General features: G+C 45.4%; 1 protein-coding gene across 1 annotated transcript in view; it reads right to left on the bottom strand.

Moving 5' to 3' along the window:
* SEMA3D (semaphorin 3D) overlaps positions 1–13075 on the bottom strand; it is a 174830-nt gene that overhangs the window by 42971 nt on the left and 118784 nt on the right. The window contains exons 10-11 of the mRNA XM_082223091.1: positions 9605–9674; positions 7800–7944 (exon numbers count right to left, since the gene is read on the bottom strand). Of these exons, the coding sequence (XP_082079217.1) occupies positions 7800–7944; positions 9605–9674 (215 nt within the window). The remainder of the gene's footprint in view (positions 1–7799; positions 7945–9604; positions 9675–13075) is intronic.

Raw genomic sequence — 13075 nt, 5'->3', positions numbered from 1 at the left:
AAGTGAACAAGGCTGCCTTTCAGCAGACTCTGAGTTCATGTCCTGCCAAATGTCAGGGGCAAATGCAGGAGTCTCCTCCCAGTCCCTCGTGGGCTTTAGTGTGCATCCCAAATGCCAAATGTTGACCTCAGAAGAGAACAGGGAAGCTTGCCCAGTACTATGAACATCAACTATGATGAACCGCAGGAAGGAGAAGGGGCAGAGGAACACAAGAAGAGCCCTGCTGATAAACGCAAGATATATCTAGTCCAGTATTTAGCTTCCAACAGAGGCCAGTCAGATGCCACCTCGAAGTCCTCAAGCAGGATGTGAAAGCAAATCCCTTCCCTTCCTGTCTGCTTCCCATCAGCAGATATTCAGAGGAATAAGGTCTCTGAAGCTGGTAGTTTCATTTTAGTGCATACCCACAGACAGACATATCTTCCAAAAAGCCATATAACCTCTTTACAAGCTGCATTCTCTTGGGAGAGCAAAATTCTTAACTATGGTTCTAGATTCAGGTAGGTAGCTGTGTTGGTCTGACACAGTCAAAATATATTTTTTAAAAATTAAAAAATTGTCCGGTAGCACCTTAAAGGTAAAGGTGAAGGGGGCCCTGACCATTAGGTCCAGTCGTGACCGACTCTGGGGTTGCGGTGCTCATCTTGCTTTATTGGCCGAGGGAGCCGGTGTACAGCTTCCGGGTCATGTGGCCAGCATGACTAAGCCGCTTCTGGCGAACCAGAGCGGCGCATGGAAACACCGTTTACCTTCCCGCCGGAGCGGTACCTATTTATCTACTTGCACTTTGACATGCTTTCGAACTGCTAGGTTGGCAGGAGCAGGGACCGAGCAATGGGAGCTCACCCTGTCGTGGGGATTTGAACTGCCGACCTTCTGATTGGCAAGTCCTAGGCTCTGTGGTTTAACCCACAGCACCACCCGCATCCCAGTAGCAGCTTAGAGACCAACTAAGTTTGATCTGGGTAGAAGCTTTCGTGTGCATGCACACTTCTTCAGATACGCTGAAATGTAGGACCATGGAAGGCACCACATTGAGCCGCATGACTAGAATCCTTAACTATGGGTTTGTGAAGAAGTCTTTTCTCTCACCTGTCCATCCATTTGGTTGGATCAGGGCTGGCATGATGCTTGAGAGAGGGCAACAGCAGCTGCGCTGTGGCAACAAACAACATGGCTGTCTGTCACTAGAAAGAGCAGAGGCTGCAGAGAGGCCTTCTGGGAAGTTGAGATGATGGGAAGTTGAGATGATGGCAGCTGAAGCCACATCAGCTGATACTTCTCTCGAGAGAGCTGGGATGTAGGTGATCTGGCACTGAAATATGTGTGGGATGTAAACACAGGAGCAGTCAATGTCAACATTCCTAGAGTGTAGATGTTAGAACATGGGGAGGGATGTCTGTCCAGCAAGCAGGTAAACTTCCTGGGGATGGACTTCCTCCGCATGTGACCAGAGGTAGGTGTGGCCTCACCTGTGCAGGTAATGACAAAAGCACAGGGCAGGCAGCCATCTCTCTCTCTCTGCCATTTTTCTTTCGATGAGGAAACATCTAAAGATGCTCTCTTTGCTCTCAGCCAAGAGAGGAGATAAGGACTATCTTGCTACAAGATAGATTCTAAATGTATGTAACCTTTTTAAGCTGTCTACCTTCTGGGATCATATTGTGAACAGAACGTGAGTAAACTCTTTTATACTTTTATAAAGACTGTGTCGTGTCTTGTATTTTAAGAGGGAACAAAAGGGGAAATTACCAGAGTAATTATTATAGAGGTTCTAGCGAACCTGTGCACACGTTACCGTTGTGAACTTAAAGGGGAATGTTTATAAACTCTGCTGATATTTTGGGGACTTGTTAGCACAAGTTGGATAAGGATATAATTAGTTAATATATCCTCTCCTGCACCCCAGAACATTCCCACAATATGCACAATATTGAAATGCTTTTTTAAAACGTGTGTGTGTGTGTAATGACAAAATTTGGCTTATTCTGCCTCTGAGCAGCTTCTGCCCTTCACAAACCACTGGCTGGTTGGGCTTGACAAATGGCATCAGGAGTTGTTGCCTTGATGGAAGTCTCTGAGGTCACACCTGGTGCTATTGTGGTATCCCACACCACAGGCAAATATTTTACCATCCTGGCATTCCAAACTCCACCCACAGTTTCACCACTGCTGAAAAGACATTAGGGATGTGGGTTGGTCACCACTAATTGCTTCGAATCAACCTCTAATTATGCATTGGCATAAAACCAGATGTGCTCTGAACACAAGCCATTTCCAACCACCAGAGATCACCAGCTGGACATCTGAAATATGTCCCTTGACGATCTTAAGCTAGTTGGGGTTTGGACTTGCCCATAGATTGAACTGAAGAAGCTTCCACCTGAAACCATTTTGTCTTGACAGAGAATGAAGCTTTTCTGTGATTTGAACCTAGAAAAATACATGCAAGCTCTCAAAATGTGACCTTCACAGGTGCTCCTTCTCAAATTCTTTTTTGTTTTTCATAAAGGCACAAATGCTATTAGTTACAAGCTGAAAGTGAATCCTGGCAAAGCAGGAATCGATAGATATGGAAGTTTCAAGGAACAGTATATAGTCCAGATATTACAAGTCAGGTGAAGACTTACGCAGGTATCTAAGGGACAAGTCCATTCAGTTGTTATAGTCCTCACATGGAGATGGTCCAAAGTCATTATCATGGGATGGCAACTCCATGTGAAGGCCCTAAAGTTTGACCATTATTTACCATGTGGTTCAATAAAATTTTGAGGCAAGGGTCAGAAGGCATGAAACTGTTCTTTAAAATGAGTGTACCAGACAGATTTCTGTTTCCTGTATTACATTTATTTCCCACCACTTTTCCAAGGCAGGCTTCTTCCAAGCCTAGATTCCTCAGCATCCAAGCATTGACCAGAGCTTCATAGCTCCAGCAAAGCATTTGCCTTGTGTGTCTACAGACACACAACCAATCATCCCCAGAATCTGTGGCAACGTGAACAACAATTGTTGTCATTTAAGGAACCCTCAAAGGGTTTTGCAGGAGAAAAACCAATCTCTATAAGACTGAAAACTGACAGAGAGAAGCTTCTCCACTGATCACTGCACTTAAACCCATCTCTTATCTCAATGTCTTTCCTTGCAATTACCCATAAATTCATTTGCTAAGGAAGAGAGACACCAAATTTACTTGTTCGTTCTAGGTAAAATTTCAGTGGGAACTTGAATGTCATGTTGTTGTTGTTGTTGTTGTTGTTGTTGTTGTTGTTGTTGTTGTTGTTTTAAAAAAATCTGATTTTTAATTCTGAGTGCCTCACCTTTCATCTTGAAGTGTTGCCTACTCTTTTGGAGAGCATGATGGCATTCCCTGATCATCTTGGCTTCTAAGTTGTATTTTGTGTTGTGTATTATGTAGTTTGTGTTTTTTATTGTATTTTGCGTTTTTATATTCTAATTTTATGTTGTGAACCATCCTGAGAGCTACGGATAATGGGCAGTATAGAAGAAGAAGAAGAAGAAGAAGAAGAAGAAGAAGAAGAAGAAGAAGAAGACGAGGAGGAGGAGGAGGAGGAGGAGGAGGAGGAGGAGGAGGAGGAGGAGCAGGAAAAAGAAGAAGAAGGAACCAATGATGAAAAAGCCAACATCAGGGATGCAGATAAGGGTGAGGGGCCCATGGTTCCATTTGCACTGTCAGGTGAGTCTGGGGTGTCTGAGGAGGGATAACATTAACCTGTAAAAGCTATCTGTGGCCTGTTGCACTTCAGATTTTCATGGGGAGAGGTCCATGTTTGACTGCATGCTCACCAAAACCAAACTTCCCTGCACAAAGAAAAATAGTGCGTTGTCAATAAGGCCCAGGTGAAGTGCTCCCCCGGATACCCTTGCTTTTTTAGTGCAAGCTTCTACTACAGTGATGCAGTCCAGGGAAGGTTCTTGATTCTGCTGAATGTATATATTTGCTGTGTCGAAAAAACAGGGCGGGTGCAACCGAGAGAATCAGAGGAATGTAAGAAAATCAAACTTGCACTAACTCTGCTGATTTTTAGTCACAAGAGGGATGGTAATACTCATATGGAAAACAGTCAGGAAGCAAACTGGTCAAGGACCAAACTCGCCCCCCCCCATCGCTGCCCCCGACAAAAAGAAATATTTTCATAAAAGAGGGTTGGCCTCTCCTGGCTGATGCCTGATCCTGAGCTGAGCCAAACTGTTAGTTCAGGTGGCAAGTGGAATCAGCTAGAACTCTGTTTGACGTTTGCTCTGCACCCTCTGCTACGGTTTGCCGTATCATTTTCCCTCCAACGCATTTGGGCTGTTGACAGTAAGAAAAACTAGGAAAGAGAATTTGGAGAATTACAGGGACGGAGAGAAGAAAAGAAGGTTGTTAAATGACCTCCCGTTGGCATCACTTGTTAAATAACTAGCAAGCATGAAATGCTACAAGATTTACAATGTTCGGAAAACCTGCTATGTAATCAGCAATGATTCATATTGTAGAAAAATAGAAACAGAGAATGAATTTGGGCTGGGCAAAGAGGAGGCTTGTTTAAGAAAAACACACAAACAGGGAAACATTTTTCTCAACTGAGACAAGCCGATTACACTGAGAAGATCAGGGGAACATCTAAGTGGAGACACAGACAAGATATTAACTGAGACCGGATCAAGAGCAACAACAAAATTAGTCAAAAAGGAGAAACCAACAACTTACAGAGAACTGGAAGTGCAAATGGTCTAAAAAAATTATAGCAGCCGCAAAAGCAGCTGGAATGGAGAAAAGTGGGAGGTCTCTTTCTCCTCTATCTCACCTTCTGACACATCAAAGGGTATAAAAAGAAAGCTGAGTCAGAGAGACAGAGACGGTGCTAAATTATCCGTCAGGGAGACATGCAAAAAATGAATCAGAAGCCTTGTGCAGATGGTCATGTTTATGGAGTGTAGAGATGGATATTGGCAGGGAGGGAGTGGGGGACATATCAGGGCTGGACCTCCTGGGTTCTCCCCTCCACATGTTCTAGGGCTCATGTGCAAATTGGCTGATACAGAATCGATGCACATTTTGCATAGAATAGGAAGCTGTGCACATGGGGTATTAAGCATGTGGTGCTAGGTGGCATGATCCACAGGCGGCAGGTCCATGCATGCTCAGGTGCAAGGAACACTGTAGAGACTACAGTCAGAAGTCACTATAGGCTGGGCAGAGAAAATTCCCCAGTCTTTTGATTGATTCTTTTACCCTACACATATCTGTATGCAATTTTTGCGTAATGTACACATAGAGAGTGATTTTTTGCATGTTCTTTTCACCTGTATATAAATGCTAATGCCCACTTTACATTTTATGTGCATTTTTGTGCACGCTACTTGGCTGAGAATGGCACCACACCATTTGGAGAAGGGCGAATCCTGAAGGATGCTTGTGTTTCGATTTGTGTGCTCTTTCGGAAAGTGTGACTGTGATAGGTTTGCCTTTAAATGTGAACTGAACTGGCTTCTCCTCCATCCGTAATTGTAACTTGGAAATCCAGAGTGAGGGGACTGAGAGTCAGTTGGTGGGAAGGGAAGTGGCTCCTAAATTCCGCACCCTGATCTGCATTAACGAAACATTTTTATTTTTATTTTTTGGATTCAGGCAGAACACAGCATCCCTTGGTTATTTGCGAGACTAAATTTTGGATGTGAATATTGTTGTCCACTGATGTAAACAATGATCATGAACCATTCTTATGGCTGGTTTGATCAGCTTCACTAACTCTTGAATGTACGTAAGCAAAGAGAAGAGAAAAAGACATGAGCATCATGTTCCCCTGTTAACCATGCAACATTTGCATCCAGGAGACTCTCTCCCAATCAGTGAATTTAGAATGGATTTGGGGTGTCTGTGTGTGTAGTGGTTAGAGTATTGGACTCGGACTTGGGAGACAAGGGTTCAAATATCCCCCCAGCCATAAAGCTCAGTGGGCAGAACTTTGACCAGGCACTGCCTCCTCTCAGAGTGACCGACCTCACAGGGTTGCTGTGGGGATTAAATGAAGGGGGGGAACCATGTGACCATGTTGAGCATCCTGGAGAAGAAGGTGGAATAGAAATGGAACAAGGTAAAGGTACCCCTGACCGTTAAGTCCAGTCACGGACGACTCTGGGGTTGTGGCGCTCATCTCACCTTACTGGCTGAGGGAGCCGACGTTTGTCCACAGACAGCGTCTGGGTCATGTGGCCAGCATGACTAAGCTGCTTCTGGCGAACCAGAGCAGCGCATGGAAACACCGTTTACCTTCCCATCAGAGCGGTACCTATTTATCTACTTGCACTTTGATGTACTTTTGAGCTGCTAGGTTGGCAGGAGCTGGGACCAAACAACGGGAGCTCACCCCGACGCGGGGATTCGAACCATTGACCTTCCCATCGGCAAGCCCTAGGCTCTGTGGTTTAGACCACAGCGCCACCCGCGTCCCAATGCAACAAATGAATGACAATGTCTACATCCTTACTAGATATGTCACACACACACACACACACACACACACACACACAAATAAATCAAAAGGAGGCCATCATAAAAGCAGGAACTTCTGACTGATTGCACCTGAGTAGTCAGACACCTTGGCGGCCTGCCATCTTCTTCCCCTGCCTGATGAGAAGCCTGAACTGACCCAAGACAGGGACTCCACATTCCCCCAAAGGAGGACAAAATGTCCCAGCACACCTGTGACATTAATCATGTCCACTCCTGCCAAGGTGAAAGGGTTGTGAGTCACACCATCTTCCCACCCGGCAGGCTGGGACACGCATTCCCTTGGGTGTCCTAGATAGGTGTGTGATGCTCCACCAAGGAAGTGGGGCAATCCTTTGCTCCCATCAGCTCCCTCTTCTCCTGCTCCAGAGAAGTCTAGGGACCTTGCAGCCGGCTGGTGGGGAGAAGCAGTGATGAGAAGTGCATTGGGTTTTGTTTTGTTTGTGCACAAAGCACTGATCCTTTATACATACAGGCATCCACGCATCCCTTTCAAGGGTGAACAAAATGATGTGTTTTGTTTTGTTTTTTCATTTCCAAGGTAAGCTTTGGAACTAAGTCACAATGTGTTTAATGAGCCTTTGTCCAAAGTAACGGTGAACGGCCTGAGCCTTTGAAATAGCTGTCAACTGTACACAAATGCAGAGCTTTTAACAACTCAATATCTAGAGGTTTTCCTTGCACTAAGCATAACTCTTTTCTTCCCATTACTGACATATTCATTACCATATCTTTAAAAAAGCCAGCCACTATTTACTTACGATGTTCTGAAACAATTTATACCAAAAGGGGTCAAATTTGATGGCAACATCTAAAGAAAATATCATAAATAGAGACAGTAAAAACAAAACAGAACCGCAAGATTTAAGACACATACGCTCATAATTTAATGTTTGACAAAGCAAAGCATTATTCCAGGGCATGAGGTGCTGATGGTTCAGAGACAATCCCCGCCGACTCACGGAAATGCAGCCAAAGATTAGAAAAGCAGAGTTTGAGAGACAATCAGGAAATAAGCAGTTTGGCAACAGCTGTCTCAGAAAAACGGAAGGCGGGCATATTCAAAAGAAAAAGAGGAAAAAAAGATAGCAACAGAAACTGTCAACATGAGGAAAGGGATGAATGGAGAATTGAAAGCATCCTGGAAGGAAAATATATCTGTTGGAAGCCACCCAGAGTGGCATGGTATAATAATAATAATAATAATAATAATAATAATAATAATAATAATACGTTATTTGTCCAGGCATATAAAATAAGCCAAATTGGAAAACACGACACCTACCGTCCCAGGCCTGGGATATGGAATCCTCCCATCGTATTGCACCCAGCGGTGGTCCACACTCTCTTTGTGGGCATAATGTCCATTGAAAACAGCTCGGATATCGGCCATGCTGTACACACAAACAGCAGAGCCCTTGAATACAGAGCTGCAAAAACAGAAGCAAGTTGTGAGTGCAGCGTATTCAGCTCAGAACCTGAAAACGACCGGTGATTTCAAGATCAATTTACGTATCAAACTTTCAAAGTGAATAATTGCTTCTTCTTTTTTGCTTGATAACAATAAATCCCCCCATAAGTATACCAGGCACTTTTTGGTGGGTGAAAATTACATGCTCCGTCATTTGCATATAATAGGAAATGAACCAGTTCAAACTGGTCAAATTCAATATACTCAACGATATTTACAAGGTTTCGAAAAATCACCACTGCTTTCAAAGACAACCTAGATACACATGTGAAAGACTTTCCTGTTTGCTTTTACTGAAAAGGGAGGCAGAATCTTGAAGAACAAACTAAGTTTTCTTCCATCCTCCCCAAACCTCTGCAACATGCAGTACATTTGTGGCAGGAAGAACATAAGGTTCCTTGATAGATAAATTGACATGGCAAGGCTTCCCAGAGGGTAGGAAACTACAAATCATTAACTGAAAAGTATTACAGTGGTGCCTCGCAAGACGAAAAGAATCCGTTCTGTGATTCTCTTCGTCTAGTGGTTTTTTCGTTTTGCGAAGCAAGCCCATTAACGGATTAGCAGATTAGCGATATTAGCGCTGTTAGTGGCTTTTAGTGGCTTTTAGCGGCTTATCTGCTGATCAGATCAGCTGATAAGCGGCTTAGTGGCTTAGAAAAGGGGGGGAAGGGGGGAAAAACAGCAGGAACTCGCAAGACATTGTCGTCTTGCGAAGCAAGCCCATAGGAGATTTGTTTTGCGAAGCACCTCCAAAACGGAAAACCCTTTCGTTTAGTGGGTTTTCCGTCTTGCGAGGCATTCGTCTTGCGGGGCACCACTGTATAGTGCAGAATCCACTGACTGTCTCTAGATTATCATGTATAGTGGACTTCATAATTAGAATTATAAAATTGAAACAAGGCTCAGGAACTAGCAGGTCCTGGGCTAAATCTACCTGTTTCCATTCCCTATTGCCACTTCTAAAGAGAAAAGAGGGGCAGGGATGAAATGCCTGTGGAAAACCTCCATTTCGCACCAAGTCTTTTGTCAAAGTCCCTCACAAATAGTTGCTGATCAGCGGTTTGAAATAATAATCTACCAAACACAGTTCCCATTGAAGTTGGAATCCATCTTATACGAGTTTATGAGAGGGTGGGCTCTGATGAAGGCCTGACATACTGGCTTGTAACCCTTGCAGAGTTTTGTTTAAACCTTGAAGAACAGAAGGGATTCCATGCTAAATGGAACGCTGGGCTTGGATGTCGGCCATATGTTATGTTTGTATCTTGCCTTCCCCGCAAGAGCTCAAAAGTGCATTTTCGCCTCAAAGCATGACGGTGAGATCTGTCAGGCAAAGAGAACGTGCTTTGGCCAAGCCTAATAGCTGGATCTTAGACTTGAACCTTGATCTCCCACATCTGAGCCCAGCGCTTCATCTGCCACACCAACTGGATCTCACTGGGGGGCACTGAGAAAACCACAATTTCCCTGCCTGCGCTTACCTCCTAAGGTGGTTGTAAAAAGGCAAAATAATATTTACTGTAATCCAATCTGAGGCCTAGTATTGCATTATAAACCAGCCGTAGACGCTCCATTTTAGTTTGTGCACAGGTTTGGTCTCCAGAAGTAAAGCATACCTGGTGGTAGTGAAGACACCATAAACCATAGGATTTCTTTCATCTCTCGTAGAAAGTAAGAACACGTCTTCTGCAATGGAGAATATGTTGCTTTTAAAGTTAAGTATGTAGGTATTTTCTTACTTATATGCATTTTTCAAATTTTCAAACTTTTGTCTAACCCCTGAAAATAAAGCAATGGCTCTCACTTTTTAGTTTCTTTTGCTGTTTAGGCATATAATTTACTATTTCCCAGACCCTAATTATTAGTATGCCTCACTAATACACTCCAAACCCATAACTGCAAATACTGTACATGTGGTAAGCCTCTGTGCCTGCCCCTCACTGCATACAGAATATAACATGTGGCAAGATGTTGCACATGGATGCGCAATTCTGCAATCTCCTCTTGTCAAAAAGGACAGTATGGGAGCAAGTAGCTACATGCAGAGTGTGTCTCTTGTGGTACCCTACATTACACAAATGTTGGGCAGTACATGTGCGGGCCCATGGCCACGTGTCCAGACACAGACTGTGTCAACAAGTCTGCAAAAGCAGAACAAAAACAAAACAAAAGCCTGAAATAAAAGCTATCAAATTTGTAAATATCAGTCCGTGTCTGAAGTCCTGTTCAAATATATAAAAGGATGTCACACAGAGGAGGGAGAAAGGTTGTTTTCTGCTGCTCCAGAGAAGCGGACACGGAGCAATGGATCCAAACTACAAGAAAGAAGATTCCACCTAAACATTAGGAAGAACTTCCTGACAGTAAAAGCTGTTTGACAGTGGAATTTGCTGCCAAGGAGTGTGGTGGAGTCTCCTTCTTTGGAGGTCTTTAAGCAGAGGCTTGACAACCATATGTCAGGAGTGCTCTGATGGTGTTTCCTGCTTGGCAGGGGGTTGGACTCGATGGCCCTTGTGGTCTATTCCAACTCTATGATTGTATGATTGTATGATTCTATGATTCTATGATTCCTGAAAGGGCTCCATGCTTATGCTTGTACTGGCACAGCCACCCAGCTTAAGCCGTTTAAGCCACTGTTACTCTGTGTGATGGAATGTTGTGATTCAGAGTTATTTTAAACTCCAGCTCATTCTCTCCACTTTGGGACTGAAAAGCTTGTAGACACAGAGTGGCCAGGTAGACATGAGGACCTGATGCAGGAACATCTATAGTGGTACCTCAGTTTAAGAGCAGCCCTGTTTAAGAACGATTTGGTTTACAAATTCCACAAAACCAGAAGTAGTGTCCCGGTTTGCGAACTTTACTTTGGTCTAAGAAAGGAATGGGACGCGGGTGGCGCTGTGGGTTAAACCACAGAGCCTAGGACTTGCCAATCAGAAGGTTCGAATCCTCGCAACGGGGTGAGCTCCCGTTGCTCAGTCTCTGCTCCTGCCAACCTAGCAGTTTGAAAGCATGTCAAAGGGCAAGTAGATAAATAGGTACCACTCTGGCGGGAAGGTAAACAGCGTTTCCATGCACTGCTCTGGTTCGCCAGAAGCGGCTTAGTCCTGCTGGCCACATGACCCGGAAACTGTACGCCGGCTCCCTCGGCCAATAAAGCAAGATGAGTGCCGCAACTCCTAATGGTCAGGGGTCCCTTTACCTTTTAAGAAAGGAATCCGAACGGTGGAAGGGCACTGGCAGGGGCGAACAAAGGCATTGTGACATCTGGGGCGGGGTCCCGTTACGTAGCGTGCATGTGCGGCGCTGCTACATCCGACGCATGCGCCATACGTAGCAACGCCACACATGCGCTGTACACAGTCGTTTGCCAGTGGTGGCGCTCCAGTGCCGTTCAGTGCTGGCACCCTCTGCTCACAGCTGCAGCTGCGAACAGAGGATCCTCTACATACTGCTGTAGCGGCGATGGAGGGATCCCACTGCCGTCCGTATGGCGCTCAAGCAACACTGGCAGCAAACCGCTATGTACAGTGCATGTGCAGTGTCGTTATGTACAACACATGCGCTGTACATAGTGGTTTGCCGCCGGCACCGGGATCCTTTGGTCGTGGCTGCAGCTGCGAACGGAGGATCCTGCCGTGGCGGGGCGAGCTCCCGCGGGGTGCCTTCTTGTCACCCCCCCCCCCAGACATGGCACCCGGGGCGCAATCCCCCCCTGTTGCGACGCCACTGGGCACTGGTGGCCATTTAAGAATGGTTTCGGTTTAAGAACGGACTTCCAGAATGGATTAAGTTCGCAAACCGAGGTACCACTGTATTTTCCTTCCTTCTTTTGCTCTGAGCCATACCCGTGAGACGCATAAACATGATACATCCTCCATTGAAGGCCCAGCTGTGCTTCACTAAAGTGGTTTCCAAAGTTTACACTTTCAGGCATGGGGTAGATGTTGGAATGCTCCCCTGCAGCACTCCCCTCCCTTCAGATAGAAAGCTAGCATATAAGGGGAAAGAGTTCTAGCCTAGCCTTTCCCTTTGCATCCTATTATTCTGTGTGCAAGGTTTTCGTTTATTAAAATGCAAATGTATTAACCCATGTGAGCCCCCACCTGCCATCTAGATTGCCACAGAACACGAGGTGACCAGCTCGGTTTCTAAGCACAAGTCATAAACAAATATATTCTCTGGGTTTGTCGTGTGCTGCTTGCTTTTCCTGTACAAAGCAATACAGACGCCAAGGCTCCGTTTACCTGTCCAGGCATGGTTGCCACCACTGGGCTATTACTCACATGCTGTTGCAATTAGTAGGAGTAAAAGTGTTTGCTCACCCACAGGATTCTTGTTTGCAGAGCTTTGTATAACATGTTATGCAGGTATCCCAAAGGACTGCTCTTACTTGGCTGTCATGAGGAACCACATGGGTGGAAATCTTTGCATTTAGTAAGATTGGTGTGCAAAGAGCAGCAGAAGAGGCAGCCACTACAGGACCTGGAGGCATGTCTAAAGGGAGGCCAGAACTTTGGCTTGGTACTCTCTAGAGATATTGGGTCCTCCCTTAAAGAGGGCACGTATTGTGGTGAGACCTGGACAACCAACAGCCTGTGTTGTGGGTGGGTACGACTGGTCAGCCACAACACCCGATTGGTAGGTCCCTCGAAGCTGGGTGCAATCTGGCCAATGGGACGCAGTCCAAACGGTTTGAGGAACCTATTTATGCCCATGCATGTGACCCAGAGCTTCCTCTTTCAGTTCGTGCATTCGGAACACCCGCCCACCTCTCCCTACTTTTAGGGCTTGTGCATGACCTTGCTATGCCGTTGTGTGTCATCTATTATTGGGACAGGGGCACGGCAGGAATTTCCCCCACTTGGCTGATTGGCTGTTGCTGTTTGGGTTTCGCCTGCCGCATAGCAAATCGTCACAACTTGTAAGGTTGCAGATAGGCTCTGGTTCAGGTGATAGGGATGGGAGAACGCTCTCGCCATCCCTATGTGAAGGGTATTCCGTTAAAGGAATCCAGGGACTCGATGGTTTAGTCAACCCCTGAGAGGGTGCATGAGTCCAGGGGGACATTTGGGTGGCAGAGACAG

This window comes from Podarcis vaucheri (assembly GCF_965113315.1).
Source record: "Podarcis vaucheri genome assembly, chromosome: 5".
NCBI classification, from domain to species: Eukaryota; Metazoa; Chordata; class Lepidosauria; order Squamata; family Lacertidae; genus Podarcis; species Podarcis vaucheri.
The sequence above is the reverse complement of the archived record's forward strand: the minus strand, read 5'-3'. Positions and strand labels throughout refer to the sequence as shown.